At 38.8% G+C, this 17,473-nt stretch overlaps 1 protein-coding gene across 3 annotated transcripts in view; it reads left to right on the top strand.

Annotated features, from left to right (window-relative positions):
- Positions 1-17,473, top strand: part of PKNOX1 (PBX/knotted 1 homeobox 1) — a 174,778-nt gene that overhangs the window by 130,628 nt on the left and 26,677 nt on the right. For all 3 annotated transcript variants that reach the window (XM_027843659.1, XM_027843660.1, XM_027843661.1), the window contains 2 exons: positions 1,870-1,969; positions 3,539-3,636. In XM_027843659.1, coding sequence (XP_027699460.1) covers positions 1,870-1,969; positions 3,539-3,636 — 198 coding nt within the window. The remainder of the gene's footprint in view (positions 1-1,869; positions 1,970-3,538; positions 3,637-17,473) is intronic.

Below are 17,473 nucleotides of genomic sequence, written 5' to 3'. Positions count from 1 at the left end.
CTCATTATAGACATAAGTAAGCTCAGCAGTGTCATTTTGGTCATGCAGACTGAGAGCTCTCCACAAACTCTAGGGTGGCCACAGATTGTCTTTGAAATATCCTGAGACAGTATCTTTCAAATAGGGAGTCCTTGCCAGTGCTGTACCTACAAGGATAATGTTTGGACTTCTTTAGTCACTCTGAAATAGTTTAGAGGGCTTCCGGTTGACTTGATTAAATTCTAAGGACTCCTTTTGAGCAGTTTGGAACTGCTGGAGAGTCTCATAAACTTTTCTGACATTATGTAGTCTCTAAATCTCTAGGCTAGAAATGGATTCTCTCTAATATATGGAAAGGTTCTTCTGGACTTTTTCTGGTCCAAATCTGCACCCCAAGTAGATATCTGGGGACTTTCAATGAGCCTTCAAAGCATGACATTAGTACTTAGAATCTTGGGACCCAAATATCTTTATGTTGGGACCCCTAGAGGGCATAATATTAGTAAGAAAAAGGTCATTAAAATTTTAACTGATACTTAAGCTAATGCTTAATAGCTTAATAGTTTAAGCTACTTCTAGTGTTTGAAAATTAGCTTTATCAGAAGAAAAAACTGTTTCAGTTCTTTTTTTTATATAACTTTAGACCACAAAAATCTCTCCCCTCTGGAAAATGGTGGCAGTGGTCACTATTAGTAACTTGATTTATTAGGAAGTATATGGCCCTAATTTTTTTTTAACATCATGACCCAGAAACAGACATTTAACACACTGGTGGTTATTGTATATTTAAAACATAGTAAAGGAGATTAAAGTTAAGATTTATATTTAAATTAAGTTTAAGATTTAGTCAATTAAGTTTTCATTTCAGTTTTTAAAATTCAATTCACCAGGCAAATATCTATGGCAACTTTTACTATGACTTTTTTTACAGTGCTACATGTTTTTTGTTTGTTTTTTTCAGTGTATGAATACTCCTATGATTTTGTTTCTCTGTCAGAAATATGTATATTTTGGGTCTTATTAGTCCATAACCAGTATTAATCTGGTCTCTTTGAATATGGCATATTTGAACATCATCTGATTGGCATATAGGACTAACCATATTTCATCTTTTATGCGACAAAGATTTTATTTTGTTCTTTTGATGGGTTAGCGTGTGATTTTTCTGTTTAGTATTTAAAGTTTTTTGTACTGACAGTGTCTCAAGGATGTGCAGTGGAATGATACTGCAAATAACTTTTAAAACAAACAAAAAACAATTGCTTAAAGAACGCTGGCTTTTTAAATGTTTGTACCTTTGGAGACCCATACACTTATTGCAATTAAGGAAATTGCTCAGAATATTTTTAGAATTCTTTTGGATTGCTTTTCATTTTAGAATATCCTCAATATTATAGTAATAGCAAATCTTTTTATATTGAAGGACTTCGGAGGGAGGGTATTGGGAAGAATGCAGGCAGAGGTGGGTCCCTAGAATAATGGATTTTTTTTTTGGTACACCAAACTGTGAATGATAGCTGTATCAAAAAAGGAGTTTATATATTTTTACATATATACAATATATAACAATCCTCATTGCTTTTTAAAACCTATATGAAGGTAGTTTAGTCTGTTTTCAGATTAACAATTATCTTTCAATTGTTGCAAAAATAAGTTCTTTTTGAAACTAATGTATTGTTGGCTACTATATTTTATGATCAGTAAATTTTGAATCTGTGTTTGTGTAATTATATTTGTGTTATTTGCTTTATAATTTTTATTAACAAGTTTGTTAATGTTTTCTTTAATAAGTGCCTCTTTCCATTGTTAGTGACATGAATATGCTGCTTTTTCAATAATTGAATCTTCATTTCTTGAATAATAATTCCATTTTTACCTCATAACTTTTAGCAAATTCAAAGTGCCATCACAGGTACACTCAGTCCCCAAGGGATAGTGGTGCCGGCATCAGCATTGCAGCAAGGAAATGTAACCATGGCAACAGTGGCAGGTATGACACTAAGAAAAAGTGAATCGGTTTTGTTTCATTCGATTGGGTGTTTTTAATATCATATAACTAAGAAAAAGCATGAATTTTTTTCATTAATAGTTTTTTATTTGTTAGTTCCAGATGTAGAATAACTGAAATGAATGCTTGACTCTTGTGCTTATAGTCTATCAAGCATACTTTATGCAAAATGATTTTTTCAACTAATCAAAGCCTGAAAATCCTTAAGGTTTCCGTAATTTTTAAAAATGCTAGGTAGCAAACACTGTCCACTATTTTCAAATAATTTAGTTCCTAGAGGGACAGTATAGCAAGCTAATTTCAGATTCAAGAAGACTCTCAAGTTCAATCTTCCCTCTTATTTTCTGATTTGATGACTTTGGGAAAGTCAATCTTTCAGAGCCACCAAACAACTGAGTTGTGATTCTACATTGATACAGGGAGTTTCCTTATTAGGTGGTCCTTATACCAATGAAATAACAAGTCTAGTCTTTTTTTTTTTAAGAAGAGGTTTCTATCTGTGTTATTCTATTGATATCATCTGGAATTCAAATATGAAATGAGTTACTGCCACTTCATAGAAAATACAGTTAAATTAAAATGCATAGTTGTAACATAGATAGTTTAATAGCACAGCCAAAACAGATGCAGAAAAGCCAACTTACCCTATTCTATTTCAAATATTTTAAGTATTTGTTACAACTAATCTATACTCCTTCATCCAGGATTATAGTGTTTGTACCTTTCTACTTTTATATTCAGTAGCTTGACTGATAGCCATAGACCTATTTGAGACTTGCTTTATTGCAGCAGCACTTATTCCTAGATATAATAGGGACAGAATAGGTAGAGAAAAAAGTTAGAAAGAAGAAAAAATTTGGGAGAAGAAATCAGGATCATACAGGAAAATAATTCACCTAGAGTCCCTCTAGCCATTGGCAAGACAGGCATCTTCATTTCCTCAGTCACTTGGAGACAGTGGAAAGAGCCCTGTTTTCAGAATTAGATTTCATTCCAGTCTTAGCTCTGTTTCTTACTGGTCACTTCAGCCTCTAAAATGTACAGGAAAAGAGGATTTGCTAGGAAGGGCTCATGTTGTGCAGGGTTTTATTTATAAAGCCCTATGAGAAACAAGACTTGCCACTAACCTCCTCACTTTTCAGTTTGTGATAGGTGACTATCTGAAATATTTTGTATTTTCAAGAAATTACAAAACAGGTGGGAAAAAAGGTGTTTTGTGGAGTTTCTGTGGGAAAAGTTACATGATCAAGGTTTAACCTTCTACCTATAGTAGGTACTCAATAAGCAATTTTGCTAAAAGTAGAAAAGTACAATCACTATAATCCTGGATGAAAGAATGTAGGTTAGTTGTAATGAATACTTCAAATATTTGAAATAGAATAAGTTGGCCTTTCTGTACCTATTTTGGCTTTGCTATTACTTGATTTTAATTTAATTTTAATTTTTAAGTGATCCGTTACTTAGCAATTTGCTGATATATTAATAGGTATTCAGGCAGTAGCAAAGCAAATCTTGTAAAGGTACAAACTTAACATTTTTTTCCTTTTTAAGGTGGCACAGTATATCAACCTGTTACAGTGGTCACTCCACAAGGTCAAGTTGTGACACAGGCATTGTCACCTGGAACCATTAGGATCCAAAATTCACAGGTGGGTTTAATTCTCGTGGAGTGATGTGAAGGTTGGTTTGATTTTTGGCTGCTGTGAGTGGAGGGTCCAAGGATTTGAGCAGTACTATAGTGATTAGTATTAAATCAGACTGAATTTTATGTAAGTAATCTCTGTGGTAAATGTTAATTGGAAAATATTGCTGATGAGATTTCAGTTCATGCAGCCTGGCACTTTGAAGAGCAGCTGTGACATGCTTTTTAAAGCAGTTGCTAGTACAAATAAGAGAATTGAACAGACTCTATAGTAAATAAATGTCTTTATTTTTGATGATTACTTTCTCTTAACTTTAAGGAAGTACTGATGATGGAAAGCTACTTTACAATGAAGTGATATTATTGAATAGTTTTTAGTTTTGATAAATATTAAATCAGAAACAAAGTTTGTAGTTTTCAGTTTTTTTGTATTAGAAACACTTACTTTGTGTATGTAAGAGGCAAAATGGCATAATATATGGAGAGCTAGCCTTAGAGTCAAGAAGGCCTTGGTTCAAATCCTGCCTCAGACACGAATCAGCCTGGAAAATCGTTTACTGTCTCAGTGGCCCAGCCAATTCTCAAAGACTGTTAAGTTGCAGAGAAAGTACCAGTCCACATGTCAGAAGAGTTCTTCTAGTGGTGTTCCTTGCACTGATGAAATTACAGGTCCAGTCTTCCCCCATAATGTTTCGTGTAAGACATGTCTGTAAACACACAGAGTAATTACTCTTATTATAAACCTCTTATTTTAAATTCTAAAGTTTCTGAATGTTTATGTTTTACCATATATAAAATTCTCAGGTTGGTTAAGAATCTAGTTTTAGGATAATGGGAGAGAACCCATAAGAAAAAAATGACAAATGAAGTAGAAATTATATTCTAAGAGCAGTTTTTAAAAAATTGAATGTGGGCTCATTTGCTACATTATTTAAAAGGAAGATTAAGCTGCCATGTGCAGGAGTTCATTAGGCAAAGCATATTCTCATTGTATTGAGTGAAAACTTAAAATCAACTATCTCTCACATTTAGCTGTGTCTCATTTTTTAACTGACTGAATCTTACTTTTAAATTTTAACAATCATGTGTTTCTCTGCTTTCTTGAATAGTGTACTTTTAACTCTTTTTTTTTTGGCTCCCTCACAGCTAAGCTGCCTCATTCTCTAGTCAGGGTCTGTTATGCCTTTGTCCACTCTCAAGTCCTCCTTGGCTTTCAGAAGAAAGGTAAAGGTGTATTTGAGAGAAGTACCCTGGGAGTAAATTGTCTGCATTTGATGCTTTTTGTGTTTGCCCCACAGCTCCCAGGAAAGCATAGAGATGAAAACATTGCCCTGTGGTTGTGCTGGGATTAGGGTGAGCAATAATATACCATCATCACTTTCCTTTTGCTCCTATGGCTGTAATTAAGGAGGTGAAGGGCTAGAGAGACACTCCATTTAAGTTAGCTAGTGATGATGGAGGGTTAAAATCACCGCTGCAAAAAAGCTAGTCAGTTTGGCAAATGACTAACAACTGGAGTTGGTTTTTAAAAAATTCCATTCCTGTGTTTGATAAGGCCTTTTGCCTAAGGATGATAAGGCAAATGAAAAGGCCAGGTGATTTTGTATGATTTGGCCCAGTCTTGCATAGCTCTGTAGGTGAAATACGTGTGTGGTGGGTGGAAGGAAGGGCAAAATAAAAACTATCACCTGAAGCAAAACACTTGCCAGTCCTAGACCATATGACTCCTCCAGTGGATGTGACTATCCTGGTAGCAGAGGTAGGGCCAGGAAAGCTGAAAGCCTAGTGTGTGTAGGGTACAGGATAAAGGGATGACATGATCCTCTGCCCACTTGAACCCTGCCTCCATGGTTAAAACAGAGGTTCATCAAATGAGAGAAGGCAATGGCAAAAGTGAGTTTTTCCAGAGCGTAACTCTATTCCCCTGAAGGAATATAGCAGAGGCACGGGTAGGTTTTAATGCTGACATTGACCCACTCAAGTACCTAAGCTGTAGGCTTCATCAACAAAGTTCTGTCATTAGTCTTACTCCCATAGAGGGGAGACTTCCTTGGTAGTCTAGCTACTGAGCATCCAGTCTTCTGACCATTTATGAGGCCCATAGTAAGAGCCCAGTAATCCTTGTAATTGACAACTTGCTCCTTTCCCATTTTCAAATAGGGTAGCCTATTGACTCTTTAAGTTGAGTCTTCCCACTAGGAGAACTACTTAGGGACTCAACCAGAAACTAAGCTAAGTGTGATAGAGAGCCAGAGGAGCCAATCTCACTGGGAGGGTCTGAAGTGTCCAAATCTTCATGAAGAGGCATCCAAGTGGCTAGAGCTGATAGTGGTAAGGGGAAGGACTCAGTGAAGACTTCATTCTCAGAAGTACGTCCTCAAATAGTAACTATTTTGTGGAAAGTGCTGGTGCTCGAGGGCCTGGTTTTGTCACATTCTAGAACGTATCATTTGTACTTGACAGTGGAGACTTCCTGGGTTCTGCCAATCCTATTAGAGTCAGTGTCTTAACCTTCTTTAGTATGAGAATATCTAGGCACAACAAAAGAAAAACGTCCGTTGATTAGGCATTTCCTGGTTACCAATGCCCCGTAGCATCAAAGAGTTCCTCTCAAAGGTAGGCAACCTCAGGAGGGTGGCTCTAGAAATCCAAAAGCTATCAGTTTGAGCTCCTACAGGGATCTACCGCAGGTTCCATTTTGATTGTAAATTGAGGCACTAACTTTCAGGGTTTTGAGGCCCTTTTCATCATAAGGACCCAAGGGAAGGGCATGGTGAACAGTTTCCTTAATATTCTGTAGGGCAGAGGACTATTTAGGACCCCAAATGAAGGTGGCATACTTTCTGATGATCTTATAAGTGAGGGAGAGGGCACCCAAATGGAGAACATGGGTCTACTAAAACCTAAAAAGTCTTAAGTGTTAGGTCTCCTTTTTGTATGACAGGGCAGCCAGGGCCTGGAATTTACCCTAAACAGAAGTGAATGTGGGGTAGGTGTGCCCCTCCATGGCATTCCACAAATTTTACTAACCTGGAGGGCCCTCTGTCATCCAAGGCTTGTTTGATTTTCTATCCACAAGAGCACAGATGAGGAACTACTTTACAAATGGCAGTGGGAGTAGTTGCAGAGGAATATTCACTTAACACATCATCAATATAATGATGAAGGGGAACTATGGGTGACAGTCTCAGTAACCAACACTTTGTCAACAACTTTGAGGAGGACCACACACTGTTCACCTCCTAATAAAGCCACCAACTCTTGTCTGCTTTCCACATTAACCAAATAGGGTTGTTGTAGGGAGATGTGGTGTGAGAGAAACCTGCTCTCTTTGATAGTCTGCTGTGTGAGTGGAAATTTCAGCATTGTCCCTGGGGATTGCAGTATCAGTCAATGATGAAATGATGCAAAGGATAGAGAGGTTTCCCCCAGCTTTCCTTTCTGTATTGGACTTGGCTAATCTAACTGGGTCCACCTTACCATGAACCCAACAAATCCATTCCCATGATACATTCAAGCTGATTTACAGCAGTGATAGGGTGTGTACGCCTGATCCCGCCTTTTTCCCAGCAGGGGTCTTTGCCTCTCAGGTGGTAGTTTCTCCAAAATTTCCTACTTTCAAGGGGGTTCCCGTGTTTCACCCAAGTGTGCTTCCTAGGGATTTAGGTCACCTGAATTCCTTTAGAATAGCTATCTTATGAGTATTAGGGTCCTTCAGGAGTCTATTAAGCATGATTTAGAGATATGTAATATCCAGTTGACCCTCAAAGATGCCTTTTTTCTGCTCAGTAAACTGTCACCTGAACATAAGGCCACTGAGCCCTCATTAATCTAATAATAAGAACAAAGCATGTTTGGGAAGCGTGGCCACCTCAGTCCTAACAATCCAAATCTCATAAAGACAGGATACTGAGGGCATTGAGGAAATCAAGCAAGATACCAAGGCCCCCCTCTGTCTCTTCTCTTGGTATTTCTTGTCCTAGTAGCCATCAGTCTCTTTACTGAACATATGTTTTAATAATCAAGTATGTAATTGCTCCTGTTGCTTTGATGTAGACTGCCTGGGAGAGCAACATTGAATGGTTCTATTTAAACTGACCCACCTTTTGTTTAGCATTTAGGAGTAGAGGTGTGCAGTCCTGGATTGGGCAAACTCCCAGTTCATGACTGCTTCCAGGCAGGAGGAGTGCTGCCTAGGAACTTAGCTCTAGTGGCCACTAAGGCCTTCAGTTTGTAAGGAGGTGGGAGCTTCTTCAGATAGTCAGTAGTGTATAGTTACTTGAAAACCCCTAACTTTTTTTAAAACAGAGAACACCTTCCTAATTCTGTTTCCAGAATTAGATAAGCAGAGAACTCACTTTAGGAAGCCAACCGTACCTGATTCTTGCGCAAACCTGCTGAAACAGAGATGTGGTTTTTCTAAAAATAATTTTAATGCTGTCGTAAACAGTGCATGGCACCAAAATTGTCTGGCAACAGGGAATCCTCATTTATTGCTTCCAATTTACAAAATCTGACTTTTGTGAACAAATTTTCAAGGGTAGTGCCTGTTGCCCATAAGTGAATCAGATAAACATGTAAGGCCTCCTCCAGCTGGCAATATTTGATCTTCAGGCAACTAATTTTCTTTCCTAAGAACTCTCTAGTCCTTCTCATTTCAGGACTCACTTTGGTATAGTGATTTATCATACCTTCCAGGTCCCAATCTGAGGTGGGGTGGGGACTAGGGCTAAGATTGCGTTTTTTAGCATCGCTTTGCTGAGATTGTGAATGTTACCACTTCTTTTTTTTTTTTTTTTTGAGTTTATCTGAAGCATAATTATTTCTGCTCTCGCGTCTCATTTTAATTCTGTGAATATTTGTTTTAAGTGTAAATAAAATGTTGTTGGATTCTGTTTTCTGATACATTATACCTTACACTTTACTTCCTGACACATACTCTTCTATCCAGTACCACTGGCCTCCTGCTATTTCATGAACAAGAGACTCTCTTTCTCAGCTCCGGGCATTTTCTCTGATTGTCTCCCATGCCTGGAATGTCCTCCATCCTCATCTTTGCCTGCTTACTTCTCTGGCTTTCTTTAAGTCCCAACTCAAAACCTGTCTTCTACAGGAAGCTTTTTCTAACCCCTCTAAATTCTACCATCTTTCCTCCTTTTAATTATTTCCTATTTATCCTGTATATAGCTTGTTTGTAAATATTTGTTTGCTTATTGTCTCCCCATTAGATTGTGAGCTCCTTGAGGGCAAGGACCTTGTTTTGTATCCCCGTTGCTTAGCACAGTGCCTGGCACATATTAGGTACTTAATAAATATTTATTGACTGACAATTTTGCTGTCTTGTGTAGGTAAGTTCATTACATTCATATTACGGTTATAACAGTTAACTGTGATTTCCTTTTAACATTTCCTCCTCCCCTCTTTACGTAGAAAAATGTGATAAAAGTGAAGCAACGTGAACAGCTCTTGAGATCTGTAATTGAAGGTATCTGCTTCTACTCCACTGGTCCTTGCTCTCTTTCCTTTGCAATGATTCCATTACTAGTTCTTATACTTTTTTCCTCTTTTAGTCATGAGTCCTTTAAAGTTGATGCTTGTTTCCCTTGTGACTGTTCCTTCCCCACATCTTTTCTTGAAGTAGTTGCTTCTAACTCTTATCCTGACTAGGATTCCTTAGTCCTTAAACTATTTTTTTCTAGCATTGATTGATTGATTGGCTGCTATTGAAGATTGCAGTATTTTATTTTTTACCTAGAAGCTCTGGTTTTTGTCTGATATTCGTGAGGGTTTTCATTTGAAGGTTTCTTTCAAAAGATGACCAGTTGATTCTTTGATTTGATTTGATTTATTTGATTTTTAACTTTGCCCTCTGATCCTAGTGAAAAAAGACAATAATACTAGCATTTATATGGTGCTATGTGCCAGGCACTGTGCTCAGTGATTTATAAATATCTCATTTTTATCTGGGCAGTTTCTATTTATGATTTCTTGAAATATAATGTGGTTATGGTCATGGTTTTTAAGAAAGGTGATGATTCTTAAATTTTTCTCTCCTTGATCTGTTTTACAGGTAATTTCTCTTTGATAGAAGACACCTTACACATTCTTCTGTTCTTTTAGCTGCTTGATCTTTTATTTTCTATTTCTTGTCTAATGGAATCATTGAGTTCTGTGTGGTGCATTCTGATTTTTTTTAGAGGCTGCTATGTGGACATGATTTTCTTCCTTGTATTTTAAACTACTTATTCTTCCTTCTAATTCTTTTCTCCAGAGCTCTTATTTCATCTTTAATTCCATTTTTTCTTCCAGGTTCTTCTGTCATCTTTATTACTGAGTCATTTTTTCTCTGAGCCATTGTTTGCAGTTGTGAAGTTACTCTCTCTTTCTGGGTTTACCTCTTGGGTATCTTTTGATCCATAATGTTACTTTATATATTTAGCTTATATATATACATATAAATATATATATATACTCCATATATTTAGCCTCATTTCCTGAGTTGGGACTTTGTACCAAAGCCAGGCTCTGCCTCTTCCTGCGCTCTTGAATGATCCTGACTTTGTTTTCCTGAATTTTTGCTCCTGCCTTCCAGTTTCTTTAGTGAGTGTGCTTTCATTGTTGCTAGGCTTCAGTGTGGCTGGTCAGAACTCTGGAGTTAGCTATCCTCAGGTAAGCTGCTTCCATGATCGTTCTTCCCTGGGCCTTCTTCCTTCCCCTGTCAGTTAACAAGGATTATAATAAATGCTTTGATAAATGCTTAATAACACTTAAGTCACTGCTTTGAATTTCTGGCCTCTTTTACCTACACTACGGCTAGCTCATCTGGTAGGATCCCTCTTCCATTGTCCACAATTTCTTACTGCCCTTTTAGGCACTGGATGAAAGAGCTTACTGATATTTTTCTTCAAATTTCTTGACCATTGTTCAACCTGGTGTTCTTTTTTAGATTATTGCTGGAATAAAAGTGGAAGAATGCTTATCTGTCTGTTCTTACATGACCACCTTAGTTGGAAGCATAGCATTTCATTCTTGAGACCTTTCTATTTTGTGGGAGCCTGAGTATCCTGTAGAATTTTAGGCCATGGAATTCAGCCTTCCCTTTTCCTAAACATGTTTTACTCCACCTCCCTAAAATATATCAGACTACTCCCAGCTTTCTATGTATCACAGAACTATTTTGCTGTATCATAAAGTTTAAGAAGGATCAGTTACTTCATTTCTATCATAGCAACTAAGTTCGTTCTCAGATCCAGAATAGAAATTTCTGTTTTCCACCTTTTGAAGGACAAAATTATAATTAACGTAAGTTAAGAAATTATTAGCTGCTCTGCTGTAGACAGAAAGAGATGTCCATATAACCGAAGCCCCAACTTCTTCATCATGTCCTGCCAGATTTATAGTCTGTTTCACAAATTCTCATCCATTTTGTCTTTCTCTTCAGGTAGTTTGTACTGTATTCTGGCAGTATTGCCTCTGATACTTCCTCTGTTGATTTTCATCCACATGTTTTCTACCATTTCTATTTTCCTTCTGCTTCTAGCATTTTTTACATGAGCGTATTTTTTAAGCATATAAAGCTGTTCTACCTTTCTGCTTTCCTCTTCCAAAACCATAATCCAGCCTTACCAAATCAACCAAAACTGCTCTCTCCAAAGTTGCCAGTGCTCAATTGTCAAGCCTAGTGGTCTTTTCTCATCCTTATACTTCTTGACCTCTTGCCTTTGACACTGTTGCTCACCTTCTCCTTGATATTCTCTTCTCTCTAAGTTTTTGGGAAACCACTCTCTCCTGGTTGTCCTTCTGCCTATCTGATCACCCATTCTCTGTCTCCTTTTTTGGATCTTCAAATCCTTCTAGATAAAGAACAATCCTTCAACTTCAGGCCCCAATCTCCTCCTTTGTTCTTTGAGAGTACAAGAGTGGCAGCCTCCACTCATTAATGAACATTCTCAAATCTAGTCATTTCCTTCACATCCCACTAATTCCAAACTCCTGAAGATCAGTTTCCAAATCCCATTCGTCAGCCCCTACCACCTGATTTCCTCATTCTCATCCCTTCAGTCCTACCACCTCAAAGTTTCATCCTAACTCCTCCCAACCCTTCCGCTGTACCCTCTGGGAATGCCTGTTTCATAGGCAACAAACTTCCCTTCATCTTAAATCTATTCCTCTTCTACTCTTTCCATCTACTAGCTCTTACTGAAACCTGGCTTCCCCAAGATGATATGACCTCCCTGGCCACCCTTTCTAGTACTAGCTGCGTCTTGTACTCCTCAGCTCAGCTTGCTCCACATTACCACTTCAAGGTTCTTCCCCTTCTTCCATCATCCAGTAACCTGTCTTCCTTTGAGGTTCATACTATTCACATCTACCACCCAATCAAAATCCTGGTAGCTGTTGTCTACAGACCCACAGGTGACTCCTCTTCCTTCTTCAATGAGTTCAATACCTGGCTTACAATTTTTCACTCCTCCCCAACTCCTACCCTCATACTAGAGAACTTCAACTATCATTGATTCTCCCTCACCACTTAGTTCCTCAACCTACTTACCTCCTATAAACTACTCCTCCACCCCACCTCAGCCACACACAAAGGTGGTCATACACTTGATGTTATCACCTACAAACGTACCACCTCCATGTTCAAGAATTCTGAAATTCTTTTATCTATTGGCTTTTCACCTCTCCCTCTGCCCTTCTCTCACAAAACCCTACTCTTTATCTGTGTCATAAATTCCAGTTCTTTGACCCCTCAATCTCTCCAAGGCCACTCTCCTGTCTTCTTCATCTTGACTTCTTGGTGAACCAATTCAACTTTACACTGTCCTCCTCTCTTGAATCTCTTGTCCCCTTATATTGCTAATTATGCTCAGCCAAGTCTTAGCCTTGGATCACTCCCACCATACAATGCCTTTATACCTACACATGTGCTGATGAATGAAGGAGGAAAAAATCATGCCGTCATTCGGACTGGGTCCACTACAAATTTATGTTACGCAACCTCAACTGGACCTTACCTGCTGTTAGGCAATCCTACTGTACTTCCTTTATCAATTCACTATCCCACTCTCTACAGGGACTCTTCGAAACCTTTTCATCCTTGACCTCAAACATTTCATGGCTCACCTCCCGCCTCTCTTGTTATCCCCTTACAATCTGGCTTCCAGTCTTATCATTACACTGAAACTCCTCACTCCAAAGTTACTAATGATCTCTTAGTTACCAAATCCAATGGCCTTTTCTCAATCCTCATTCTTCTTGACCTCTGTAAAGCCTTGGACACTGTTGATCACTCTCTCCTCCCTGGTACTCTCTTCTCTCTAGGTTTTCAGGGTACCACTCTCTTCTGGTCCTCCTTCTATTATCTGACCACTCCTTCTCTGTCCTTTGTTAGATCCTCATCCAGATCATGCCCTCTAATGATAGGTGTCCCTTAGGGGTTTGTCCTGGGTCCTCTTCTCTTCTCCTTCTATATTACTTCACATGGTGATTTCATTAGTTCCCATGGATTTAATTACCATCTCTATGTTGATGAATGTCAAATCTACCTTTCCTGCTCCAGTCTCTCTGCTGACCTCTAGTCTTGCATCTCTAGCTGCCTTTCAGACCTCTTGAACTGGATGTCTCGTAGACATCTTAAATTCAATATGTTTAAAATCAAACTCATTATCTTTTGCACTGAACCTTACCCTCCCTCCCCCGCCCCACCTTCCCTATTACTGTAGGGAGTCACATGATCTTCCTGGTCCCCTAGGCTCACAACCTATGAGTCATCCTAGATTCCTCACTGTCACTCACACCCTCCCATATCTGAGCTATTGCCAAGGCTTGTCAGTTTCACCTTTGCAGTGTCTCTGAAATATGCCCCATTCTCTCCTTGGACACTGCCGCCACTCTGGTGCAGGCCCTTGTCACCTCATGGCTTGATTATTGCAATAGCCTGCTGGTGGGTCTGCCTGCCTCAAGTCTTTCCCCACTTCTGTCCATCCTCCATTCAGACACTTACAGTGATTTTTATAAAGTGCAGGTCCAGCCATGTCTCCCCCCTACTCAACAAACTCCAATGGATCTCTGTCACTTCCAGGATCAAATTATAAAATCCTCTGGTGTTCAAAGTCCTTTGTAACCTACCCCCTCCTACTTGTCTAATTTTCTTATGCTTTACGCCACCCGACCACAGCCTGCCCCATCTCCCCCCACCCTCTGCATACTCTTTAATCCAGTGACACTGGCCATCTTGCTGTTCCTTGAACAGCAAATCCATCTTCTGACTCCTAGCATTTTCACTGCCTTCATTCATGGAATGGTCTTTCTTCTCATCTCTACCTCCTGGCTTCCCTGGTGTCCTTCAAGTCCCTGCTAAAATCCCACCTTCTGTAGGAAGGCTTTCCCAACTTCTTTTAATTCTAGTACTTTTCCTCTGCGGCCTTGTTTGTGCATAAGCATTTGCATGTTGTTTCCCCCATTAGATGGTGATCTCCTTAAGGGCAAGGACTGTCCTTTACCTTTCTTTGTATTCCTAACACTAAGCACTGTGCCTGACACACAGTAGGTACTTAGTAAATGTTTATTGACTGACTGACTGAAGCCTGGGGAGTCAGATTTGCTTCCCAATGTGAGTATCTCTAATTTACCTTGCTTATTGCCCATACTTTATGTACTTGGGTGTAGAGATCTGAGGCTAAGGGTTTTCTTTCTGTCTCCTTTCTTGAATTTTGTCTTCTGTAAATTTCTGAATGTATCTACTACTCTTCTTCCTACATTGTTGACACTCTCAGTGAAGCTTAGCTTGATTGATATATGTAAGCAGTTTTCAACCTTTTCAATTTAAAGCCCTTTTATTTCGGTTTTGTAAGACTCTTGCAAACTTATTCTTATTAGCCCATGTGAGTTGCTCCAGTTATAGCCCCAGCCAGGGACTTAGTTTTCCTGTGTTGTAGGCCATGGCTCTTTCTTTTTAAATGTTTATTCTTGCTTTTTTGATTATAGAACATACTCATTTTCAACTTCTTCCTTTTTCTAGCAAAGCATCCCTTTTAACAAAGATTAAAAAACAAAATACAGAAAGTTCAGCAAAATCAACCAGCACAGCTGTGTATGACATTATATGAATTCCACACTCATATCCCTCTACCTCTACAAAGGAGAAAGTAGAAGTTCATTTTAACTTTCCAAGGCCAAGCTTGGTCATTACAGTTGCATATCATTCAGTATCATTTATTGTTCTGTTTGTGTCATAGTCATTCTGTATTTTGTTTTCCTGGTTCTGCTTACTTTATTCTGTTTTCATATTTATGCTTCTCTTAATTCTTAATTTTAGTCATTTCTATTCACTGACCACAGTTAAGTATTTGCCACACAAAATGTGCTCCTGTGAATTTTTTTGTATATATAGCATGTTTATTTCTTTCACTTGCCCTCATAAACCTAGCAGTGATTTCTAGATTCTTTTTGACAACATCGTTTGTACCCATTAGACTTACCAGAAAGTGGGTAGTAATTATGTTTTATTAAGCCTCAGAAAGTTATCTGTCATGGTCTGAATATGTGTCCTGATAAGAATGAACGAACAAATGAATCTTTTAAGTGCCTACTATAGAGACAACATTATTTTTTAAAACTTCTTCTGTTTTCAGGGCAGGTGGTGCAGTGGATAGAGCACCCGCCCTGAAATCAGGAGGACATGAGTTCAAATTTGGCCTCAGATCAAACACTTGACACTTACTAGCTGTGTGACCCTGGGCAAGTCACTTAACCCCAATTGCCTAAAAAACAAACAAACAAAAAAAACTTCTACTGTTTTCAGAACAACAGATATCTGCCTCATTATTCTTTTAACAGGGATTTTTTGTTCATTACCCCTTGTTTCTTCTTCTGTTTGTGCAGAATACATGTGCTATTCATCTGATAGCTTGCAGGAATGGGGAATCTGCAGCCTTGAAGCCACATGTGGCCTTCTAGGTCTTCAAGTGTGGCCCTTTGTATCCAAACTTCACAGAACAAATCCCGTTGATAAAAGAATTTGCTTTGTAAAACTTGGACTCAGTCAAAAGGCTGCACCCAAGGACCTAAAAGGCCACATGTGGCCTAAAGGCCGCAGGTTCCCCAGTCCTACCGTCAATCCACATCATTCCTTGAAGGAGAAGCACCTGCTTCCTCCTCTGATGGTTCAGTGCCTTCCTCTTAGCTCCAGGTGTTCAGGGGTCCCTCTTTTCTTCTCTGTGCTCGTTTTTCATCACTTTAGACTCCTGACATGCCAGTGCACACTCCTACCTTTTTAGATCCTTTTTATTCTACCTTTTCAAATCCTTTTTATTTTTCCCTCTTCCTTTTCACATGGAAGAAGAACTTCAGTCTTCACATTCTCCTCGCTAACATGGTTAGTAGTAAGAGATTTCATGAACTCCTCCACCTTCTAGAAGGGAGGCCTGCCTGCAGCACTTGAACAGAGATACCAGTCACTTAGCCATGGAAGAAATGTACACACTGCCTATTTATGCATTCTCACTGTTCTCCACACTTTATACTGTCCTGCCTCTGACACCTATGGGCTATGTGATGTTGGGCTTAATGTGGACATCCCCTTAATACTAGAAGTTAATGGTGTCAACTCAAACAGAAAGAGAGGTCACTAAACTGTACATATGGCAACTCGGTGGCATAGTTGATAGAGTACTGGGCCTGGAGTCAGGAACACTCATCTTCCTGAGTTCAAATCTGGCCTCAGACACTCACTAGCTGTGTGACCCTGAGTGAGTCACTTAATGAGCTGGGGAAAGAAATGGCAAACCACTCCGGTATCTTTGCCAAGAAAACCCCAAATGGAGTCACAAAGCATAAGACAGGATTGGAAAACACTGAAAAACAACAACCAACTGCACATAAGGATCCCTGTGGGCCACATATTGACTTAGCTTTAATATGTAACATTATCTATATTTTGTTGTATTTTTATTTATTTTGTCAAATATCTCTCAGTCTGGTTTGAGCCACAGTCAGGAGTGTTGTAGGCCACATTTGGCCCATGGGCCTCATGTTTGACACCTTTACTATCAGTTGCAAAGAAAGTGTTGAACTGCATTGGTACAGGCAGTTTCCTAGTCTAGGAATTATTTATATCAGTATGTCATATTTTGTTTGAATTGGCCAAGATCTGCCTTCTTACCTTTCCTCCACCATCACTCTTCCCCAGTCCCTCCCTCAAACCCTCAAGAATTAATGAAAAACAAAATCTATTGCAAACAAATGTAGTGAATCAAAACAAATTTCTACATTGGCCATGTAAAAAAAAATTTCTCTTTCTGCATTCTGAGTTCTTCACCTTTTTATCAGGAGATAGGTAGCATGTTTCATCATTAGTCCTCTGGAATCTTGGTTGGGCATTACACTGATAAGAATTCAGCATCACATTTGTAATGATAATTTTTTGGATCCAATTTCCCAATTTATGGGGGCATCCTATAGACCCTCATTCTTTGCCACCTCAAAAAGAGCTATAAATATTTTTGTACTTTCTTGAAATTTCTTTTGCTTAGGACTACTACCTCCCATAACCTACCCTGCACACACACACCCCCATTCTCCTACTTCTCTTCCCTCCTTTCCTTCCTTTTTTCCCTGTTGAGTGAAATGTATTTTTGTACCTCACTCTGAGTATATGTGTGTATGTTATATTCTTCCTTCTTTTGTTTAATTTAGAGGAGAATGAGGCTCAGGTGTCAGCTGCTCTCCCCACCCCACCCCACTCTGTATTTATATAGATGTCTACTTATACTTGCTGATTATGTGAGATAATTCTCCCTAATCTTCCTTTCCTTTCCCCACCTCATCCTTACTCCCTATGG

Source organism: Vombatus ursinus, unplaced genomic scaffold (assembly GCF_900497805.2).
Source record: "Vombatus ursinus unplaced genomic scaffold, bare-nosed wombat genome assembly UNPS02014924.1, whole genome shotgun sequence".
NCBI classification, from domain to species: domain Eukaryota; kingdom Metazoa; phylum Chordata; class Mammalia; order Diprotodontia; family Vombatidae; genus Vombatus; species Vombatus ursinus.
This window is presented reverse-complemented; position numbering and strand designations above follow the sequence as displayed.